Source organism: Boleophthalmus pectinirostris, unplaced genomic scaffold (genome assembly GCF_026225935.1).
Source record: "Boleophthalmus pectinirostris isolate CB_2022bp ecotype Guang Dong unplaced genomic scaffold, ASM2622593v1 HiC_scaffold_18, whole genome shotgun sequence".
Classification (NCBI taxonomy): domain Eukaryota; kingdom Metazoa; phylum Chordata; class Actinopteri; order Gobiiformes; family Gobiidae; genus Boleophthalmus; species Boleophthalmus pectinirostris.
In genome coordinates, this window is record NW_026571133.1 from 38,841,209 (window position 1) to 38,864,938 (window position 23,730).

At 39.8% G+C, this 23,730-nt stretch overlaps 1 protein-coding gene across 1 annotated transcript in view; it reads left to right on the top strand.

The window, feature by feature from the left end:
- Window positions 1-6,104: 6,104 nt before the first annotated feature.
- The window catches only part of vav2 (vav 2 guanine nucleotide exchange factor), a 581,772-nt gene continuing 564,146 nt past the window's right edge, over window positions 6,105-23,730 (top strand). The window contains exon 1 of the mRNA XM_055153246.1: window positions 6,105-6,337. Coding sequence (XP_055009221.1) covers window positions 6,134-6,337 — 204 coding nt within the window. The 5' untranslated portion in view covers window positions 6,105-6,133. The remainder of the gene's footprint in view (window positions 6,338-23,730) is intronic.

Here is a 23,730-nt window from a genome sequence, read left to right on the forward strand (position 1 = left end):
ATAAAAACACAATTACAAAATAAAGTGTTACAGTGCTCCAGTGCAGAGTAGTTTGTTCCATAAACAATTGGTTAAATTCATCCAACACGCTTGGCTAAAATCACAATAAATATTAAATATATATGAAACCACACAATTTAAAAAAAAAAAAAATCAAGACAAACGTATTAAAATTGATAGATAAGTAGATTACATAAGCAGTCGCGGCTGGTCAGTAGAGGGTGCAAGTGCACCGCACTCTCTAACTTGATTTAAAAAAATTATAAAGTCGTTATTTGGTATTCGGCTATATGTTTAATATTTTGTTTAAATTTGAATGTATAGACATATGTTTATCATGTTAAATGTGCTCATATCACTCTTCTATGGAAGAGCCTGAAGTTTGTAGAAAATTTAACGTCATTACGTCGCTTCTGCCCATTACGTTACATTAGCCCTAAAATACGTCTTACGGACGCCATGAAATCATCGGCGGCATGTTACTGCTACATGCTAATGATTTGAGAACTACAGAGCTGCATGCTGTACAGTTATGGCGAGTTCATCTTCAAGTGAAACTACGTCCGAGGAACAGTTTTAGGAAGTAAGAGCAAGAAAAGAAGCATTAAGGCAGCTAGCTACTTTAGCTCTCCACAGTAAAGCGGGAGGAGAGACCCGCTGCCGGGACCCAGGACCCGCTCGCTGCCGGGGCCGGGGCAGTCGCTCTCTGCTCTATCCGCCTCTACCCACTTGTTTCTCGGTGTAAAAGTTTCACTGGGCGTAGCGAGGAGAGGGCTTAAATCCACCTGGTGCTCTAGTGCTAATATGGACTGGTGTAACTTTCACATTTAAGTGGGAAGAGGGATTATAGTTTTACAACCAGCTCGTGCACTCGGCTCCAAGACCGCGCATGACGGACCCACCTGACTGGACCAGGATTTGGACCAGTTTCATCTCTTCGTATTGGACAATAGACTTTTAGAGACAGAACCAATGGGACAGCGGATAGAGGAAACACTGCATCAATCTCTGGAGAAGGTAAGAGGCTGGTTTTCATTAGTTTGGGGCAAATCTCAAGATGGAGCCTCACAGGTAAAGAGTGTTATAGTGTTAATAGTTAAATACTGTTATAGTGTTAATAGTTAAATAGTGCGTAAGTGAGCTCGTGGGTGCGTTGGAGCTGCTCTGGTTGTTCTGCTGTGTGCTGTAGGAGCGATGCTGATGCCATGTGTTCATGTTGTGATCGTAGCCTCTTACTGTAGTTATGCTGACATTGTTGGGGCTGGCCGTGAGCGGTCGTGCTGCTGCATAAACTTGGGTAAACTTGCTTAAAACTGCGCTTGGCTGTGCGTGGTGCTCTGATAGTTCAGCCAATAGTGACCAAAATGTTTCTGTTTCGTTATAATACTATATAGCCTATATATAATACATATATTAATCATATATATATATAAAAAAAACTTATACCACCAGCCACCACGGTTCATAAGTATAATAGCAGCTGAAACGAAGATCCTTTTAAAAGGATTCGTTCTAGATCCTGGGACTAAATGCCTCTGACCAGAGGGAAACAGCTGAAACTCTGAGTTTAGTTGCAACATCTTTTAAAATACTCTGGGACATCCTCTGTAATTGTCTTGAGTCCAGGGAGTCCAGGCGGCTCTGAGGATGGCCAGTCACCTTACTCACCCATTTAACCAACTGATCCAGGGAGTTCTTGTTTATAGCAGTGTAGCTGTGTAAGATAATCCCTGCAGACCACAGGAGCATGCATGTTTTGTCTTTTAAACTTAGACCTTTGCTATAATTGTCACAATCCCAAATGAATAAAAGAAGAAAAATCTTATTGGCACAGTGGATGCCAATGCGGACCACTAGTCGACTAAAATATGCTTTAAGTCCTTCACTAAACAGTGTGATACTTGGGTGAGCTACTAAAGAGGCATGAATGTCACATGACTCAATGTAAGCCCTGTGCCTAATTGACTGTGTTTGGGGACTTGAGAGGCGAGTGCAGCTCAGCGGGCATGAGAGCTGAACATATGAGGAGAGGAAGACATGAAAAAGAATATGATTTGGTCCGTTTTTAACTAAAGGGAACACATTACACATTTGCAAAAGCAGGTATCAGTATGGTAACAGGCTGATAGTAATAGCGATCCTAATACATTTTGAAAACAATGCATACATTTGAAACAGCTCTGCTTACTATACACCATTTCCAAATCACAGGAGGAAGAAGTAGACGTTGTAATTTGTCTAACTAGTTACCTACCTAGACTAGTATACGCCCATGGACCACTCTGGAACCTACCTGGACCACTGAGGGACTACACACATATAAGACCCATGGGAATAGAAAAGAAAGTACCATAACTTAACGCTGAAAATAACTATTGTCTTACATAAGTTCAGGTTTGTATGTATCATTGCGGTATCAGAATCAGTAGTGAGTATCAAGTCTATTGCTTATTATCAAAATCGAGTTCACCTTCTTTCCGTGCAGGCACTTTCCGACCGATTCTGACTGGGCTGGACAGTGGCTCTTCCTCACAGATTGCTTTTCGGTTGGACTTTTAAAAAAAAAATACAATAACCCAGTGCCCCAGCATCTTCAGTTTTCCAATCTGAAACAAAACTTTAAAAGGTGCAATTTTAGACAGTCTTACTACCCCAGCCTGTGTACCGCCACTGACCCATCATCTATTTGAACTCAGTATTTCTGGCACATTTTGCTTTTCCCGTCGACAGTTTTATTTTAGACTGTAAATTTCATTCATTCAATTTTGTTTAAAGGTGCTATATTACAGAAAATTGATTGTTGTGAGCTTTAAACTATGTTAGAATGTTGTTACCGCATCATAAACATACCTGGAGTTGTGTTTTATTTCATTTGATTCCACCTTGTGATGTCATGAAGTGGTCGTTTTCAAGTCAACAGCTCCCGTTTCCCTTTTTGCTCTGTATGGATTGGCGATTCCAGGGCTGAAATCATCCAACTGATTCTAGTGAACGCGTATGGAGTTTAAAAACACACTGGAGCGCATTCTGTACTGTGTGCCACATGACATCACAAGGTGGAACAGAGTGTTTTCAGTTTAAGAGAAGAACTGAAGTCTAAATCTGCAGGGTTTGTGCGTTAAACATGTGAAAATGAAACGAAACACAACTCCAGGTCTGTTTGCGATGAGGAAACATTATAACAGAGATCAGAAAATTGCGTAATATGGGCCCTTTAATGTTACCGTTTGATCTTAAAGTGCACTAGTTCTGATATCAATATCATTCTAAAACCATTCATGAAAGATCAACATATTCTCCAACAATCTAATCATTTTCAGTGTCTGTTTTGTTCAACTCTCTAGGCTATATTTTCAGCAGTAGTTTAAGTAATGTGTGTAGGCTATATGAGAATCTTAGCAATGTGTTTGTATTGGCCTACTGCCAGATAAGTAGACTATCAACTCTCAAGTTTGTTAACATTTCTAGTGTCTCTGTGAGTCATTGGAACCATTTACCAACAGAGATTCTAATCTGTTTTCATAGGTATGCACATCTGACAAAGAAATGTCTGCTGTCTAAACAAGTGTGTAAACAAGTATGAAGCCTCAGTGATGCAACAAAACTAAGTAAAAGTAGTAAAGTGCTGTATTTAAGTACAAATTTTAAGCATCTATACTTTTTGCTTTTAGTTCACTATATCTGAGAGCAGGTAGCTGTACTTTCTACTCCACAACATTTCTGAGCAGGATTTAAGTATTTTTTATTATAGTTTGAGACCTCCTGAAAAGGTTGTGGGTTCATTTTAAACACGATCACAGTTTGAGTAATGAGAAATATACAAATAGGAAAAGCTATCTGAATATTATATTTTTGGACAATTTATCTACCGTATTTTTCAGACTATAAATCGCACCAGCCAAAAAATGTGACTATAAGTTGCACTTTCTGGGGGAAATTTATATTTATACAATGAGAGACCAGGAACCGACATTTCATCAAAGGCAAGTTATAGTAATAACTAGGGATAGGCATGATTAATCGATTAATTGATAATGGATCATTAAGAATTTCATCGATTACATACATTTTAATCGACAAACCAAATGTAGGTTGCTGTGTGTAGCGTGACCAAACAGGGGTCTGTACATGTGTCTCTCTGCACTCAGAAGGAGCGAGCAAACACAAACATTCTGTCAGTCTGCAACGTACCGAAGCAGAAATGCCTATTTAACGATGATTTGTACAAGAAATTCCACGCTTTCCGTTGCGTTCGGGACAAGTGGGAGTCCATGTGCACAGTGTACAAAGCAGCACATGTTTCAGTGTCCAGTGGGAAACAGCTTTACCAGGTGAGAGTCGCGCAATGTCGATGACGAGTGTAGTGCAGATAGTAATAATAATGATGATAATTTTAATATAAAAACGTTAATGATTAATTGATAATCGATCGTTAATTCTTCCGACGATCGATTAAGAAAATTTCATCGAATGCCCATCCCTAGTAATAACAATAGAACAGAGAACAACAGACTAAATAGGCATCTGATATGTTAACGTAACATATCAAGAGTTCTTCAGATAACTAAGAAAACTAAGTTTACCAAACTCTCCATCTCATATCTCTTATTTACTGCTATTTTATGATTTTATGGTTTTATTTGACTAGTTTTGTTGTTTTAGGACTGGTATGACCAAATTTGAGCAATTTACCTTTTTGTTGTCTTCATTTTGTAATCTCTGTGCAGCACTTTGGAAACTGCTTTGTTTGTATGTGCTGTAGAAATAAAGTGGATTTGGATTTGATTTAACAAAATGGTATGACCATATTTAATTAATATTTTCAGTATATCCTGGCACCAGCATCTGTTCTAAGACTTTTTTCTTGGTTAATGTTGTTGTGCACTGTCGATGTGCAAATAAACAGCACACCATACCATTGTTTTTATCACTCAGCGCGCGCTCTGATAAAACAAGACCATGCACATCTCCAATCCCTCCACCAGATGACGCCCCCCAACTCTCTCCCACTCCACTCTCACTTCACAAACCCAATCCCTGAAAGTCCCAACCGTGAAACGTGGAGCTACTTCCACAAATACCGAATATTGCCCAAGTTGTGCGTGGGCTAACCCGTGTCTTTTCCACGCTTTGGCCCCTGCCTCCACCTCGCTCTGGGACTTCTTTCCACGACCCTCGCTCGCCCTTCTCGTGCTGTCTCTCCACTCCGCCCGTCTCTCCCACGTCTCCGTCCGCGAGTGTGGGGACACGAGCGGAAGGAAGCGAGAGAAAGGAAAGGGAGGCGGCACGAATCACTGGAAATCAAAGCTGCGGGCTCGTGAGTGCGCGCAGGGAACGTTTGGAACCGCCGCGCGTAAAAGTACCGTACCGTTGGATACTAAACAAACACTTTTACGCGTGGACACGTTTTGGGCTGCGTTACGCTCGCGCCGTGGACAGACACACAAGAGGATGGTGGCTTAACGCTGTAACCAACCTACCCTCGTGTGTCATCCCCCTTGTTCTGTTTTGCCTGAGGATTTAGCGATTCAGTTTTTGGACGTTTTCTGGATAAACTACGCCTTTTCGGACTACGCCGTGGCACGTTTTCGCCGTTCTGGAAATGTGAGACAGTGACCCGAGTGCAACCGCTGCATCTCCAGCTGTCTCCTGACAACAACAAGCGCGACTCTGGAACCGAACACGCGTGGAAGTAAAGTTTGCTGTGAGAATGAAGAGGAGAAAATTGTCTTAACTGCTTCGATCGCCACTGCTACTGATTTTGGATTACTGTACGCGCAACGTGCATCGCGTCAAGTACGAGTTGGCATGCTCGCGGAGTTGCTGCTGCCTTTCCTCCGCATGTAAAGTTGTCACATTGCCCCGTAATACAGATAGTGAATAATTAACGCGCTGTAGTTAGCGGTTGGATTTATTTGTATAACTGGAAGCCACGCCGTTTTGGGGAAGTTCAGACCTACTTCGATTTGGTCCCGCTTCAGCTGCTCGTAGAATGACCAGCTGCAACTACTACTGCTGTTAACCCTGTTTTGCTTACAGCGCAAGGCATCACTGGAACATACAACCAAGCCTTTCTTTTTTTTTTTTTTTCACTCATTGATTTGGATTAGTTTTGGGATATCAAGACGCAGAAATGGAAGAGTGGAGGCAATGCGGTCGCTGGCTCATTGATTGCAAGGTGCTGCCGCCGAACCACCGCGTCGTGTGGCCCTCGGCGGCGGTGTTTGACCTGGCCCAAGCCCTGAGGGACGGGGTTCTGCTGTGCCAAATGTTGCACAACCTCTCGCCCGGTTCCGTGGATCTAAAGGAGATAAACTTCAGACCGCAGATGTCCCAGGTAAGGCGCTGGTTTGGTTCGTTTGGTTCGTTTGGGGTAGACGTGACAGCGCCAGGAGTGACACGAGGGGGCACGGGTCGCGTCAACGCCCCCCCACCCTGCACGCGGGAGGGATGGGTGCTGCGTGGGGTGTGTCTGTGTGGGTGTTGCTGGTGGATTAGGCAGATGTTTGCGCTTGGGGATTCGTGGTTGTCTCGGTTTTTGTTTTTGAAGAGATGTTTGAAGAGATGTTTGGAATCTTGGGAGCTACAGTGGTGCTGACAGTTAAATTTTGTGATTTGGTGGTTCATTTACTTTGAGAATATTACATTACACAGCAGTAATTTCTTAACATAATGACGCTTCTTAATTTCTGTCTGTAGTAAATTATATTGTAGTGATTTATGCATGGGCAAAGTCAGCACTGAGTATTGCAATTCATATTCGGTGATCCTTATTTTGATTCTGTCTATTGCTGAACTTAAAGTTGCACTACGTAACATTATTGGTGGAGTGTCTGCCACCTGTAGAATCCATTGCATTGCCTGGAATGTTCCACAGCATGGCATTTAACTCATTACACGCTGTTACTGCAAAAATACCTTGCATTCTTACTGTGGACGGGCTTCCCTCTCCAGAGATCTGACCTGTTACTTGGCTTGTTAGTGCCGTTTGCTTGTCTACATTGAGATAGATACAGTGTGTTTAATGCCATGCTATGGAACATTGCCAGCAACATCTCCATGGATACCAGCAGGTGGCAGACACTTCATAGTGCACCAGCGATGAGAAATCTATTTTTACATATCTTTAGTAGTAGTAGTTTATTCGGTCATTTTCCTGTACTACAAAACAAAACATAACGAAACATAGACTACAGTCCCACAAATAATGACCAAAAGGTACTTATAATTAGGGCTGGGTATCGTTAAGAAGTTACCGTTATGATACATATCTCGATACATAGGCCACGATATGATACGCTTTTCTATACAGTGAGCTTTCGATTCAGTACGATTCAATACAATATATTTCACATCGATTCGATACGGTTCAGTGTAAAAAAGACTAAATGATGGCTCTGATACTAAAAGTCCACTAAGTTTGAAAAGTGAATGTGAAAAACATCCATTTTACTCAAAACAGTGAAAATGTGAACACAACTGTATCTCTTACAGAAACTAATTTAGTAAAAATATACGTAAAATACTCTTGACGATATATCAATACAGCAGCCCACGATATCGATACTGTATCAGCAGATTAAACGATACGATATATCGATATTTTTATATTTTTGCACACCCCTACTTATAAAATCAAACCCTATTAAACAATGACAGAATTTAAAGAAAAAACAGTGTACGAACAGCAAGTTAACATTTACAATTCCGCTTATGGCTTACTGTATATATAAGAGACAAAATATAAATTAAAACAAACTAAACTGAATGCATAATTGATTCATTCCAGCTCTCTATATCTTCTGGACATGCCTGTCATTCATGCAGAATCACACCTCAAGTCTGTTTGAGAATGGGGCATCATTTTGTATTCTAAAAGCAACATAATAGGCACTCTACTTTCAGAAAACAGCTGAGGAGCACCAATACCAATACTGGTATCAAATATCTGCAACAGGCCCGTAAATATGTTTTGGATCGGTTAATTCTCCTGTGATATTGGTTCAGACTATGTTTTGGCTGATGTAAGCCTCTAACATTTTAGAGTGTTTGAATTTTTATCCCTACAAAGCTGTTCAGTAGTTACTTGCAAGATAAATAACAGCTTCATACAACTATGGGATCCAGTTTGTGATAAATTAAAGGTGTGCTTTGTAATTTAACACTAAATTCAAGGGTCTGCTTCTTGCTTGTCTTCATGGAGATGGTATTTCTTTGCCTGGGATGTTGCACAGTAAGGCATTAAACAAATCTGTCTTGCATTTGTTCAAGTACAGGTGGTTTATAGCTCAAAAATGCTTTAAAACATGAATTCTTACCATATGCAGGCTTGCTTCTCCATAGATCTGACCATTAACCTGTCTCCATTGTGATTTCAAAAGTTCATTTCTGTACTGTGGAATAATCAAGGCAAACCGTAACATTTTCATTGGAAGAGTTACACAATGCACCTTCAAAGGCCATTCTCAATCCTTAATATTGGATATCGGTGTAAATATTTCATAAAGTCAAGTATCTATATCGGTATCGGAGATGAAAAAGCTGGATCGGTGCATTCCTAGAAAGCACTATCCAGATGTGATGGATTAAATGTATGGCGTGTTCATTCATATCTACCCTTGAGTCATTGTTCTTTCTTTGCCATTGGCTTGGTCAGACCGCTCTCTACATACTCCGCTGTGGTCACTGGAGCAGCATTGTCAGGCATTGTCAGAGTGCAGTCCCTGTGTGGTATTCTCTCTCCTCTCGAGTGTAGGTCCGGAGATCTCTAACCAGAGCTGAGACTTGCCTTGACAAGCCCCCGCTCTCTGCACTGCAACTCAATCCAACACTTAAATAAGCCCAGAGGAGTTCGTTCATTCACACATGTCTTAAACTCTGCCGGTGAGGTCATCTTTGGAACATGAAAAAAAAACGTTTTGATTTCAATACTCTATTAGATCTTCTGTTCAGTTTTTTTTTTCTTTTCAAAAACAATATACAAATGTGTTTAAGTGCACACTGTAAGATGATATGCTGGTCTCTCATTTAAAAAGGTCTGACCATATCATTGACAATTAAACATGCTGAATCTTGGTCTTGATTCTAATTCGATTCATTGACCAGTTGCCGTATCCTGTCCGCTCATGCATTTTTAAGAGGAAATATCTATTCATTAGGTTCAGGTTGAAATTACCTGTCTTTTTTAAAAATATCTTTTTCCTTTTCATACTCCTTATCCAATCGTTCAAAGAAACAAAAGTTAAAGTAGTTCAGCTTGTTTTGGTTCTTACGCCAATGCCAAGAGATATTTGTTGACAGATATTAGGACTGAGCAGTTTTGGGAACAGATTCTGATTGCATTTCAAATCACAATACAGTCTGCGGCACACATTTTGAACATGCCCAGATCCACCAACATCATACAATGCATATGAAGTGCTCAATTAATAACGGAATTTGTATTTAAGATTGATTTAGAAATTTCATATAATATCATATCTCCAGACATGAGATAAGCATGTCCCAACTAAATAAAGCTTTTACTAACAGGATGTTCCATTTATTTATGTTATAATTTTTTTTGTGTTTTGCTTCTCAAGACGATTATCCAATCAGAGCGCAGAATGAGCCTCATGAGTCTCACAAGAGTCTCATTTGGGTTACTAGTTCCATTAGACTAAGTTCAGTTCTTAATACAGACTCTCTGATCTGAATGGTCACTACTTAAAGCCCAATACTTCCAGCTAATCATGACTCAGTGCCAGTGCAGCCTCTGCAGCTCAGGGAGGGAATTCTGGAGGTTCTGAGGTTTGACATGAGGCCTGTCCATATACTTTTGCACTGGTAACCAAGGTTTACATGTGATTATAGTACCTTTTTAAAACGGTTAAAGTGCAGGCTACAAGTCTTCTGTCAGTCTTGTGTATTTCATAATATTTAGTGTATAGTTTGTTGAAGTCTAAAGTACAGGGTAAGTTTGGATATATTTGGTATTTTGTTGTAGAGTACATGCACACTTTGCTATTTGCATATCGTGCCCCATTTAATAGCAATTCTGATCAATTTGTCACATCTCACAAGTATTTAAAAATGTTACCATGAAGAATATAAAGTCCTGTTTAACACACTGTGGTTTTTTGCCTTTAACCACAAATGGGAGGATGACTCATCTCCATTAAACTGCATTAGGAGCAGCCTGAACAATGCCTGTGTTCACACTATGGCGTGTGCGAAGCGTCTTGAGGGATTCCTTAAGTACGAGATAGAAAATGTGTCAAGGACAGTCTAATATTTGCCCACCGTGCTCAGAAGAGACCCCCCACTCACATCGCATTAGCCGTGTAGATGTGAATATAGGTTGGCTGCTCTACTGAATTCCACTCACACAGTCATTAGTGTGCCAATGAGGGCATGGAAAATGATTCAGAAACTCAAAATAACAATTGGGCTATTGTATTTTTAGTTGACAAAGACAGGTTTAGAAATAGTACATCTGGAGTAGACAGTAATATGGTTAAGGTTACACTTCATTGTCTCTCATGTTCTCCCTGCATTTGACCCAGATTTGTAAACATGTTTTCAATGCAACAATGCAGCACACAGGGAAACTCTACTACAACCGTGAATAAAACGGAGGAGCTTCTTGCTGTGAGGTAAGGATGCTAGCCACTCAACGACTGTACGAGCAAAATTAGGCCTGCGTTTAAATGTTATAACGACAGTAATTTTGACTAAAGCCCTCGTAACTTAAAAAAGCTGTAGACACAGATTCCAGTGAGCAAAAGAACAACAGTTTATTTAGTCAAATCCGTATCCAATCCTATATGTTGTGTGTTTTAATATCGTGTTTTCTAAGTTATGATACAAAAACGTAAGGTGCTGCTCTTCTCCAGATGTTTGCTTTGCATGTAGTTGCAATGTTTCACAGTATGGCAGCACAGTGGCTTACATTTACGCTTCACAGCAAGAAGGTTCCGGGTTTGACTCCCAGGTCACTCGTGCCTTTCTGTGTGGAGTTTGCATGGGTTTCTTTCAGGCATTCATTCAATTCTCCAGCTAAGGTAGTCAATCTGACGCCTCCTATTGCCTCCACTCCATTTCATTTCTCTCCAGCGACTAGGTCAGGAATCGGAATACACTAGATGGTTTGTAAGAACTTCGGAAGTCCTAGGTTAGGTTGCTTTATTCGTACCCATAGGTAAATTTGCTTTGCAGATTTGAGAGGCAGGTCCCACATTTCACATTTCATTCATCCACAAAACATGTATAAAAACACAATTACAAAATAAAGTGTTACAGTGCTCCAGTGCAGAATGGTTTGTTACATAAACAATTAGTTAAATTCATCCATCACGCTTGGCTAAAATCACAATAAATATTAAATATGTTAAAAACACACAATCTTAGATAAATAGATTACAATTTATTCATAAGTACGATAGCAGCCGGAACGAAGCTCCTTTTAAAACGATTTGTTCTATCTAGATCTTGGGACTAAAAGCCTCTGACCAGATGGAAGCACCTGAAACTCTGAGTTTAGTGGATGTTGCACGTCTTTTAAAATACTCTGGGACATCCTCTGTGTCCGGGAAGAGTCCGGGCACCAGCCAATCAGCGCCATGCTCTATACATACACCATACATTCTGTGTTGTCAACAATTCCTGAGATTGAGGATTTAAAGCCGGAACAAACAGAATGTTTGGTGAATTTTGTCAAGAGGAAAGACGTTATTGCCCTTCTTCCTACGGGATTTTGGAAAAGCTTAATATACCAGTTAACCCCATTAACGGTGCATTACATATGTCACGACTAATTCCGAAACTGGAAATGGATCCCTGGGCGCAGTTCTCAGCAATAATGAAGCATGGGTCAAATGCAGAGGACAAATTTCTTTATGGTGACAATAAAGTGTACCTTAACCTTAACAGTATCTTGCATTTACTGTAATTACTGTAGTGTTTTACTGCTAAAGAGATGCCTTGTAAAACACGTTTACCACTGTGATTACGCTTACCTCTTTACAGATCTGACCTGTAGTTCGACCTGTTGGCGTCACCTGCTTATCTCCAGTAACAACAGGTGGTGGATACAGAACCAGCGAGGTTACATCATCCACTGTTACGCCTAAGGTTTAGAGTTTTAGAGTTTCGTAACTAACAAACAATTAGCTCTTCTTCTAACTCTTAATACTGTCATGTAAGAGAAAGGTGCATTACTTGGCTCTTCACGTTGTCATGTCATCGCTGCAGTATGTAGCACAGGGCACTTCCTCCTCGCACGTGGCTCTCATTGTATGAAGTGTGTTGTGAACCAGAGGAGCCAGAGCCGTAAACAGAGCGCTGGTATGAGGAAGTGTTTGGTTATCAGGAAACCTGTGGTGAAGAGATTATACATTAGAATTGCTGAGTGCTTAAAGTTTAATGACCAGGACTATAACTTGGCCAAGGGTATAATAAGTAGTGCTGTGTCAATTGTGTTAAAAGTTATACTTTAACCAGGTATTTTCTTACCGTCAGTGATCATCTTGGGATTATGTGATTATGTATTATGATTATATGATTATATTTATGTTCAGGAAATAAATATACTGAACCATTTAATCTTAAAGCTCCCTATTTTCTGATCTGTTATCATGTTTTCTCATCACAAACAGACCTGCAGTTGTGTTTTGTTTCATTCACACATGACACACAAATCTGAGTATTGAGGCCGAGTTCTTCTCTCAGACCGAAAACCCTCTGTTCCACCTTGTGATGTCATGTGGTAATACAGGAAGTGCTCCTGTGTGTTTTTAACTCCATACACCTTTGCTAGAATCATTTGGATGAAGTCAGTATTGGAATTACTAATCTCTACAGAACTTATAAGGTAGCTGTTAACTACCACTGCATGACATCACAAGGTGGAACAGCGCTTTTTTGAGCTTTGGAGATGTAGGTAGTCTAATAATAAAGGGTTACTTAAACACAGTGGCGGGGCGTCAGGGCCTTCAAGACCTTCTCTGCTGGCCTAGAAAAATATCTGAATCACAGACTGATGTTAATTGTATTATTATTAAATAATGTCCTTCCTTCCTCAGAGCTTTTCCGACTGTTGTGCTGCTTCCACACATACATTTTCATATTAAAGTATTTGACCAATCACATTTCAGCCGTCACTTGTTTCTAGGCAGAGTCAAAAGTCAGAGAAGTGTCCCTGACACCTTCACAATCTATTCTGCAGGGCCTTTAGCAGGCGTACGACGTCACTGGATTCAGACCCGCTGATTGGACAGTCAGAGAGCGAACCAGCAGAAGCAGCAAAATGCATCTGCTGCGGAACTGCGGAACCAGAACTAAACCAGGTCTAAATCAGGAGTACACCAGGACTAATCTTGGACTTGAGAGAGAGCGAGCAAGAGAGAGTGGGAGAGTGTCTGCGATCGGGCAACAGCTGCACTGAGCACCAGGCAGCGAGGAGCCCCGGCTCAGCGCGGTCCTTTCGTCTGCAGCCACCCGACAGTCTACGCGGGCATACCTTCGGGCCAGTCCCAACAAACAGTCCTGGTTTAGTTCTGGTTTAGTCCTGGTTTAGCAGCCCAGCACCCCTCTCTTCTTCTCCATGCACTGCGCACCCCCCCTCTCCTCACTTCTCCGTGCACGGAATCTCCACGGCTCTTTATACTGTGTTTCTGTATAATAAGATGCTTTTATCACCATAAAATAGCCATTGAGGAGTGGATAGTTTCAGACGGAGCACAACTGAAGGCCTAGCTGTGAATTGCACGGTCCGCCACTGCTTAAACATGTGCGAGTGAAACAAAACAACTCCAGGTCTGTTTTTGATGAAGGAACAGCATTATAACATGGTTTAAAGCTCCCAAGAATCAATTTTGTGCAATATAGGGCCTTTAAATATAACAAGTAAAATGACTCAATGTCCAACCTGTCATAGGCCCTTTAATTTGCAAATATTAACATCCTTCCTTTGATTTTCTCTCTCCTTTTGCAGTAGAGCAAAACATCACATTTCCTACATTAACTGATGAAACCTACTGTAACCAAACCATACCCCATGCATTGTCAAGTCTTTTATTTATTTTATTTTTTTTTAGGTTTGCAACTCCCATGATTAGAAGCTGGGCCGAGGTCACCATGGCAAGCTTTGATCCGCCCACAGCTCCCAGTTCTCCCATCGAAACAGGCTGGGAGGGCGGACGGGGTGTCTATGGTGACAAATTGGGTTAAACAAAACTCTGGCAGCTCAACAGTAGCGCGTGATTTACGGCGAGGGAAAGGCCAGAGCGCTTCGCCGTACACAACAGCTCCGCAATAGCCAAATCAAAAAGACATCAAGCTAAATTATGACTTTATTTGCTTCTCCGGTAACTGATGCTATGCAGAATGAAAAAGTAACTGAGATCTGTGCCTATTTACTCTGGTGATTATCTGATACGGGCTGTTGTGGGATGGTCCATTGAAGTGTTGCAGAACAATGGAACAAAAGAGTGCAATTGTGTTTTCAGGTTGTTTAACTTGCTAGTGCTAACCAGCTGATGGGATTGACGCTATCGTTAGCTTTGGGCGATGTCGGAGGCGTTGAGATCAAGCTGGAACTGAGAGACAATTAGTGATGTCACTGCGCAGACTGAATTCAAGCACATCTGGATCATGTTAGGAGGAGGAAGGTAGAAAAGGTCAAGTTTGTTGAGTTTAAGAACACTTTTAGATCATTTGACCAAAGATTTGAATGAGTCAAACTGTGCATGGATGGCCACCTCATACCACATTTTGTTTAGAACTTCATCGAGGCTATTTTTGATGTTTCCAGGCTTCACTTCTTCCAATAGACTCTTTTGCATCCTTTTTAATGACAAGAATAATGCACTGGATTTATATAGTACCGTTCTGCAAGGCTACATAGGTGCCATATGCCCCTTTCTCTCAGACGGCACACGGTGCGTCACGCTTTGATGGATTGTGTTAGAAAATCAGCATTCTATATCATAATAAAATGAAATGTGACTATAGCGAGACCAAATGTTGGGGCTTGTTGATGTCACTTTACCGATCTTCCTGTATGTAATATGAATATATTCCTCATTTGCTTGCAGAAGTTTACTATGAAATCATATTATAAATATTTTTTTCTTGTTCCCCATGTCCTATAGCATCTATAACTTTTGATTTGGAAAGAAATATTAATTATTTCCTTACCTGTTTGCCATGTCTTCTGGAAGATAAAGGAATATGGACTCAGGTCAACATACACCCACAAGTTACCTGTGAGGAATTTTCTGAGACAAGTGATGGCACTGCCCAAAACTTGCTATCTGACCAGATAGAACCAGCATTTTATCATCTAAAGACCCACTGCCCAAGTCTGCAGATGGAATATTGGCAATGAATAATTATGTTATTAATACAATATATGTCATTGATTTATTTAAAAATATGTATATTTATGTACATGAACTCACTTAGTTTCATAAAGGGTACAAGTCAGGGGGACTTTCCAGCTGATCCCCCCTCTCTGACCATCACAAACTCACTCACACGACTCATACAAGGCAAAGTGGGAGAAGTGTCTTGCCTAAGGACACAGTAACATTAGGCTGTGCACTAGAGCAACTGATGCCCCACTGCGGCACCTTGTAGTATTCTGAGTAGTCTCCCATCTAAGTAGTAACCTGCCCCAGGGACAATAAGTTTACTTTTGTGACTAATCCTACTACTATTTAGAACTTCTCAAGGTATGTTTCAGATACAGAATCGACATAAGTTTTTTTTTTTACTACCACATAATAGGGTTATCAAAAGTACTGAAAATCAGATACTAATCAATACTAAAACTAGTATCAATACTAGATATAGATTTGAGCATGTATTGATACTAAAAAAATCACATTTACAGGATAGAAATGAACCAACTCAAGAACGTAGAGCTGATCTTTGGCTGTATCAGAACAAGTATAAGAGCACATAGACTAGTATACGCCCATGGACCACTAAAAGTACGACGATTAAATGTTGAAAATGACATTCTACTGTCCAAAGAAATCGTGTTTGTTATTATCACCGTGGTATCAGTATCTGTACTGAGTATCGAGTCTATTCCTTAGTATCAAAATCATGATTGAAATTGCAGTATGTAAACAACACTGCGATGTAATAAAAGATCTTGAAGAGAAAAAAGGGTTAACATGCAAGCGAACAACTTTTCTTTTGGACTCAAACAACCATATCACGCTATAATCCTTGACATTATAAAACTTTACAACAGCAGTGCGGGAATCCATATGAGAATGATCTTGTTGGCTGTTTTCTTTGACCTCGCGTAATTACAAGCCTTTTCCTTACAGCTACTCTCTCATCTGTCTTTTGTGAATTGGTTAATGATCTTATGTTCAAATTGAAAACATTTGCTCAGTTTGGCAAATGTGACGAGTGTTGATTTTTTAATTTTTTATTTTTTGTAACATTTCCCTGGCATCGCCGCGTTATGAGTACAGGGCTCTTCTCTGAATCTATCAATCCACAATAATTAGCTTGTACAGATGCTGGCTGTTACTGCCCTCCAAGGTTACCCGGGTCAAACGCACACGAAATTATGTGCGTGATGGGCTTGTCTGCTGCAATATCGGTCTAGCGGGATAACTCAATTGACTTAGTGACGGTGTTGGTAACAGTTTGGGATGGGAACAGATGACGGTATTAAATTATAGTGCCTTTTGCTGTCACTCCAAGTTATTTAATGGTTTATTCATTCACTGACCATACTTGAGGAAAGTGAGGCTGTGTACACCATCTGTCCTCCTCACTTACAGTGCACATCCAGACAGAGGCAGGGTGAAAGTGATGGCTGGATTAATGTCAAAATATTGATATATGGATGCTGACGGAGGGATCCAAAAGTATTGATTCTCATGCAAAAATAAGATGTTAAAATTTTCTTTTAAAATGGCAGTTTTTAAAATCAAATTGTAATACATGTTGCACATACATATCATTTTTATATCATGATTGCCTCTATACGCCAAGGTAAAATTGTTTATAGTGGAAGAATTTCAATAATTTTTATACACAACTCATTTGTCTTGGGATCAGATGATAATAGCGATACTAGTATAGAATACCGCTCTTATTAGGGGTGTGCATAAATATTGAAATATCCCATCGTTTAATGTGATGATACAGTATCGATATCATGGGCTGCTGTATCGATATATCGCCAAGAGTATTTTTTGGTATATTTTACTATATTATTTTGTTACAGAGCTACAGTTTTTTTGTTTGTTCAGAGGAAGGAAACTCGTTATCCAACACATTTGACATTTTCACTGTTTTGATGATTAAAATGTTTCATATGAACATGGCACAAGAAGTGGTTTAACAAAGACTTTTAGTATCACAGCCATAATTAAGCCTTTATTTTTTTATTGAACCGTATTGAGTTGATTTTAAATATATTGTATTGAATTGAAAGTGCACTGTATCGAGATATGTATCATATCGTGGCATATGTATTGAGGTATGTATCGTATCGGCAACTTCTTAATGATACCCAGCCCTAGTGCTTATACTGAAAAATTAACTGGATGAGGTATTGATTATATTGGTTAAGCCAGTATTGACATTTGGCCTTTAATATACAGGCTGATTTTTGCCTAGAACATCTCATAATGTTTGAACTTATATTTATACAAAGCTGTTCTGTAGTTCCTTAAGAGATAAATAACAGTTACATACCATACCATACCATACCAACTTTATTTATAAAGCACTTCAAAAACTTTATAGCTGGCCAAAGTGCTGTACACAAACACAGAATAGACAAGACAAGCAGTACAAAACAATCCACAATACAAACACAATACAATTACTAAAAAACATAGATAATCAACAACAACAAATGTACATGTCACTTGTTAAAAGCCAGTGAAAAAAGATGAGTTCTTAGGAGTGATTTAAATACAGGTATAGACTCCCCCTGTCTAATCTCTAATGGCAACTGGTTCCATTGCCTAACTGTTGGGCAGCAACAGAAAACACACAGTCAAGCTTGCGTTTACTCTTTGAGACGACGAGCTGGAGCTTTTCTGCTGACCTGAGAGTGTGAGAGGGGGTGTAAGGGTGGATCAAGTCAGTGAGGTAGGAGGGCGCTAGCCTGTGCAAACACGTAAAAGTAAATAAAAGAATTTTAAAATCGACTCTAAAACACACACATACATAACACAGTTGGATCGTTTGTGTAATAAGTTAACCGTCTTTTAAGGAAATAAGTGCCAGTTTTGTCCCTACACTGGTATCTCTTTGGCAGATAGGTCAAAGTATTGATATCAGTATCCGTAAAAACTGAAAAAGCTGCATCAGTGCATCCCTATATTTGACACGGTAGTATTTGATATCATGCCAAAACAAATAATATCTCTGGCATTGCTAATAACTACAGGGTGAGTCAGACTTCTGTTTACCGTTATTTGTTTCTTTGGTCGAGACAGTGCATGTTAATGGGCATACATGGCATTCATGCTGTAAACATTCTGGATTGTCATTTCCATCCATTATCCCGCGTTCCCTCTCCCAACCACACTCTCATTCATACACGTGACATGTGTATTAATACTAGAGGCAATGGGAGTGTGAGTCAAGTGTCTTGCCCATGGACACAACATTATTACTAGAGCCATTACTTCTCTACAATGGGACCTGGTATTTTTTGCGGTCTCCCATCCAAGCACTAACCAAGCCCAACCTGGCTTAGCTTTCAAGATCAGACGAGATGGAAAATTCTCAAGGTGGTATACGACTGATTGGGACTTGTGTGGTACTGAATTGAACAGGCTGGCGACACCTAGTGCCTCCACTCAATTTCATTTCTCTCCAGTGACTAGGTCAGGAATCGAAATTTACTAGATGGTTTGCAAGAACCCCGGAAGTTGTAGACCAATCAGTGAAGAGTTGTGAAACCATGTCTGGGTCCCTTTTGTGGTACAGCACAACAGTAAACAAAGCGGTCGAGATTGATGTAAACAAAGCCACACATCCTGTTTTGGCAACGATTCCCGAGAATTAGGATTTAAAGAGAATGTTTGGTAAATTTTATCAAGGGAAAAGACGTTATTGCCCTTTTTCCTACGGGATTTGGGCTTAATATAAAACGCTTAATATACCAGTTAGCCCTGTTAGCGGCTCTCTACATATGTCACGACCAAATAGCAGGGATTGGTTAAATAAAAAAAGAGTACCCGCCTACCATTGAGCGAACGAATCCTAATGCTGCAAGATCAGACTCTGCTAGTACTGGACCTCTTACCTTCAGGTTAAATGCCACAACATCTCGCTAGATCAAAAGACCACAACACTCTTTATTTATAGAAAATTATTATTACAAGATGATACTGAATCCTGTATCTCCTGCCATTTACAAGTAGCTATCAAACATCTTGTACAAAAACTTGACATCTTCCCTGACTGTAAAAAACGTGTTAATAATGGCTTTTCACCTTCAACAAGATGGTGCTTGGTAATTAGCACCTGCTTGAGCGAAGAGGCAAAGTGACAAGTCTAGCAGCTGCGTTTGTGCACGAATCCAAAATAGACAGAGTGAAGGGAGTTGGATCAAATGTGAGAATAGAAGGTGTTTCTGCTTGGTTAAAAATTGAATGGCAAGTTAAAAATGCTCAGTTACACATTAAGCAGTGTTAAAGAAATGGATCAAAAGACAGGAGATTTGGGGTTTATTCCGTTATTTTCTGATATGTGTTATAATGTTGTTTCCTCATCAAAAACTCACTGTACCTGGAATTGGATTTTGTTACATTCACACATGTTTAACACACAAACCCTGCAAATTTAGGTTCTTCTCTGAAACTGAAAACACCTGTACCACTGTGATGTCATATGGTAATACAGGAAGTGCTCCATTTTGTTTTTAAACTTCATACACCTTCACAGAAATCATTTAGTTAATTTCAGCCCTGGAATTGCCCATCTCTACTGAACAAAAAGGCAAGGTAGCTGTTAACTTGAAAACTACCACTACATGACATCACAAGGTGGAACAGTGACATGTGAATGGAGCACAACACAACTCAGGGTTTGTTTTTGAGGAGGTAACAAGATTCCAACATTCTAATTTTGGACATAGGACCTCATTTCCTAGTGAGCCAGAGTGTTGGAGACTTACGGAGACACTTTTTTAAAATGTTCCATCCAGTCCTTGTATTTGCAGAGGTCACTGGTGCTAGGCTAGTGCATGTCAATGGCCATAGTTAGCCTGCCACTAAAAACAGTCTTACCCACTCCACAAAACACCTGAAGCAAAACAATTATTATGCCAGACTGTCGATGTGAATGTCTGTGTTGATAGAATAATGTTGATAGAATAATAAAACTAACTTTGCATCACATGAATTGTCGCTTGTTGAGGGACTATTTTCTCATACATCAGTCCGCCACTGCCAAGCTTTTTATCAGGAAATACAACTTGGTGCTGCTGCTCAGACATAAATCCTTCAAAAGCAAGGTTGGTTTTACTTCTAAAATTATTCTATTAACACAGACATTCACAGTGACAGTCTGGTGTAATAATAGATTTGCTTCGGGTGTTTTATGGAGTGGGGAAGACAGCTTTTAGTGGCAGGCTAAATATGGCCATTGACATGCACTAGACTAGCACCAGCGACCTCTGCAAATACAAGGACTGGATGGAATATTTTAAAAAGGTGTCTCCGCACATCTCCAACACTCTGGCTCACTAGGAAATGAGGCCCTTTGTCCAAAGTTCCGGACTGTCCCTTTTAATATTAATTCCTCGGGTTTATATAGTGCATATCACGACACCCAGAAGCTATTGTTGCCACAGCTGCCCCGGGACAGACAGATGAAACTGAGGCTGCCACTATGGGCCCCTCAGCGACCACCAACACTCACGCAAAGACAACATTCATTATAGGCAAAGTGGGTAAAGTGTTGTGTCTTGTAGAGCCACTGCTCCCTCACTGTGGCACCTGGTATTTTCTTCTTGATAACCTATAATTCATATCAAAGAACTCACGTGTAAACTAAACTGGACCTTGTTTTCATAGTGTGGTTAGAACTTTTGACTCACTGAAAGAAGATCTAAGGTCATTTCATTGTGCACAGTTGTTGTTGTTGTCTTGCTGTGGTTAAATTTCTTCCATCGATTCAGTTTTCCCTTGTGAATCATGGGAAATGGGTCAGTCCTCCAGGTACCCTTGACTCTAAATATTATGCACAATCTCAGTCATAAGTCAAATGTAGAGGATAAATCTTACTGGTAATAGTGTTGTCATGATACTAACATTTCAAACTCAATTTTGATACAAAGGAATACTACAGCAATGATGATTAAAAAAACACTCTTTATTTAGAAAATAGAATGCGATTTTCAACCATAAATGGTAGCACTTTCTTTTATATTCCCATGTGGTCTTATATCTGAGTAATCCCTCAGTTTTCCAGGTAGGTTCCATAGTGGTTCATGGACGTATACTAGTCTTTGTGCTCTGATACTTGTCAATCTAAAGCTATTCAAAGGTTCATTTCTGTCTTGTGAATGTGACTTACTGATTTATCGACAACAGATAATATAGTAATTTTTCTTTTCAATCACAAAGCTTTACCAACATGCTCTAGATCAGGGGTCTCCAGCGTTTTTCCTCCATTGAGCTACTTTTATAAAACAAAAATGCCAGAGAGCTACCTATTTTAGCAGTCACAAAGAAACTGAATATATTTAAAAGCCTCGACAAGCCTTAGACGCGGAACATTTAGATTCCTATAAAACATAAGCCATTATCCATTTATCAGTGCACAAAGTTAGGCATGAAAATCAGATTTTACATTTACAGAAATTCTTTGGCGAGCTACTTTAATCAGATTTTATCCTTATATTGATCCAATTGCAGTGGATACAAAGAGTGAACCGATTTATTACTGGTATTGAATATTGGTGCCAAGACTGAAAAATAGCTACCAGTCAAAATACATATACGAATCGAAGTTGAAAGTAACTTGTTAGTTATACAAAGCTGTTCTGAAATTAAAAGCGAGATAACTAACAGCCACATAGCATCTTTGGATCTGTTCTGACTTATTTTTTTAAAGGGAATAAATGCTGTTTTCAGTTTCTGCTCTGCTATTGGTTGATATCAAGGATTGACAGATACTTTGACGCAAAATTTTTCGAGTAAAGGATCAAATGCATTTCTCCATGGAGATGTTATTGCTTTGTCTGGAATGTTTCACAGTATGGTATTAAACTTTTTTATCTTCATGGAGACCAAACCAGACCAAGTTACAGATCAGTTCTGTGGAGAGGTGACCCCACTCACAACCAGAATGCCTGTTTTTTCTAGGTATTTTGGGCTACAAAACCAACTGTAATTGAATAAATGTAAGTTAGAACTGTTTAATGTCATATTCTGAAAGATTCCAGACAGAGCAATGCCATATCCATATCCATAGTCCATCAGAATCTATATCAGAACTGAAAAAGCTGGACCATTGCATTGCTCTAGTTGATACACCAAAACAATATTTCAACAAGTGAAAGCACAAAAACCACTAAACGACATAATACCCCTGGACTAGCCTTCCGCCATAAACCTCTCCTTGTTGGCGTGGAACCTTTTTGCGAGCAGTACAATAGCTGTGATGGATTTACGGTTGTAGGGGAGGCTAATCCTGGTGAGATTGAGCCTAGGTACAAGGTGAGGTGAGGGGTGCACTGCTGTTGTTGTTGTCGAATCAAAGAGAAACGGATCAAGAGGTTTATCCGCTTCGCCCGTACCCCCTCTGCAATTTGTGCACACTGAGAACTTAAGCCCGGAGTGGAAAGCTATAATTTTAAACAATCTTGAGGTTTATTTTGAGGCTGAAGTTGTCAATAGGCTTGTGCGAGTTAAATTGCACCTCCTCTGAATGTGAAATCGAGAGTTTGACGATTTAAGCAAGACACTTCACAAGGCGAGAACAGTGTTAAAGAAGATATATTGTGCTTGTGTCTGCTACAGTTATAATCTATGAGACCCATGGATCATTGTTATAAGTTAGACATTTTAAATCGCAGTATTCATCTAAAGCAACTTAATAAAAAAAAAAAGAAATTTGCTCGCTTTCACATTAGAAAACCATGATGCCCAATGGAAACTAGGGATGGGCATGATTAATCAATTAATCGATAATTGATCATTAAGAATTTCATCGATTATCGAATATAAAAACGTTAATGATTAATCAATAATCGATCATTAATTCTTCCGACGATCGATTAAGAACATTTCATCGAATGCCCATCCCTAATGGAAACCAATGTCACCAAAAACATCATCACAGCGAAGTGCAGAGGACGTGCTTGTTTTACATTTCTACTAAGATAAAGAGTTTGCTTTGCACATTGTAATTCTGTTCTATTCTGTTCTATTGTTTTCTATTATTGAGGTGAAATTACCAATGCTACATTCCACAGTCCTATGAGTTTTAGGTTAGTTTGTCATATCCTACAGTGCTGAAGACTCTGGGACAAATGTCTTGCTCCAGGGCACGTCCATCAGACAGACTTGTGTTGTTTTAGTGAGGTGTAGGGGAATGACTGAAGCGGATGTTGTTTGAGCGCTACTGTACTGGCGCCGTGTCTCCTGTGCACTGGGCTAACCCTGAAGACTTTGCTGACAGAAGGCCAAACAAAATAACCATGGAGATGAATGTCTGGAATCTGCTCATAGTGCATTGTTTCTTCATAGA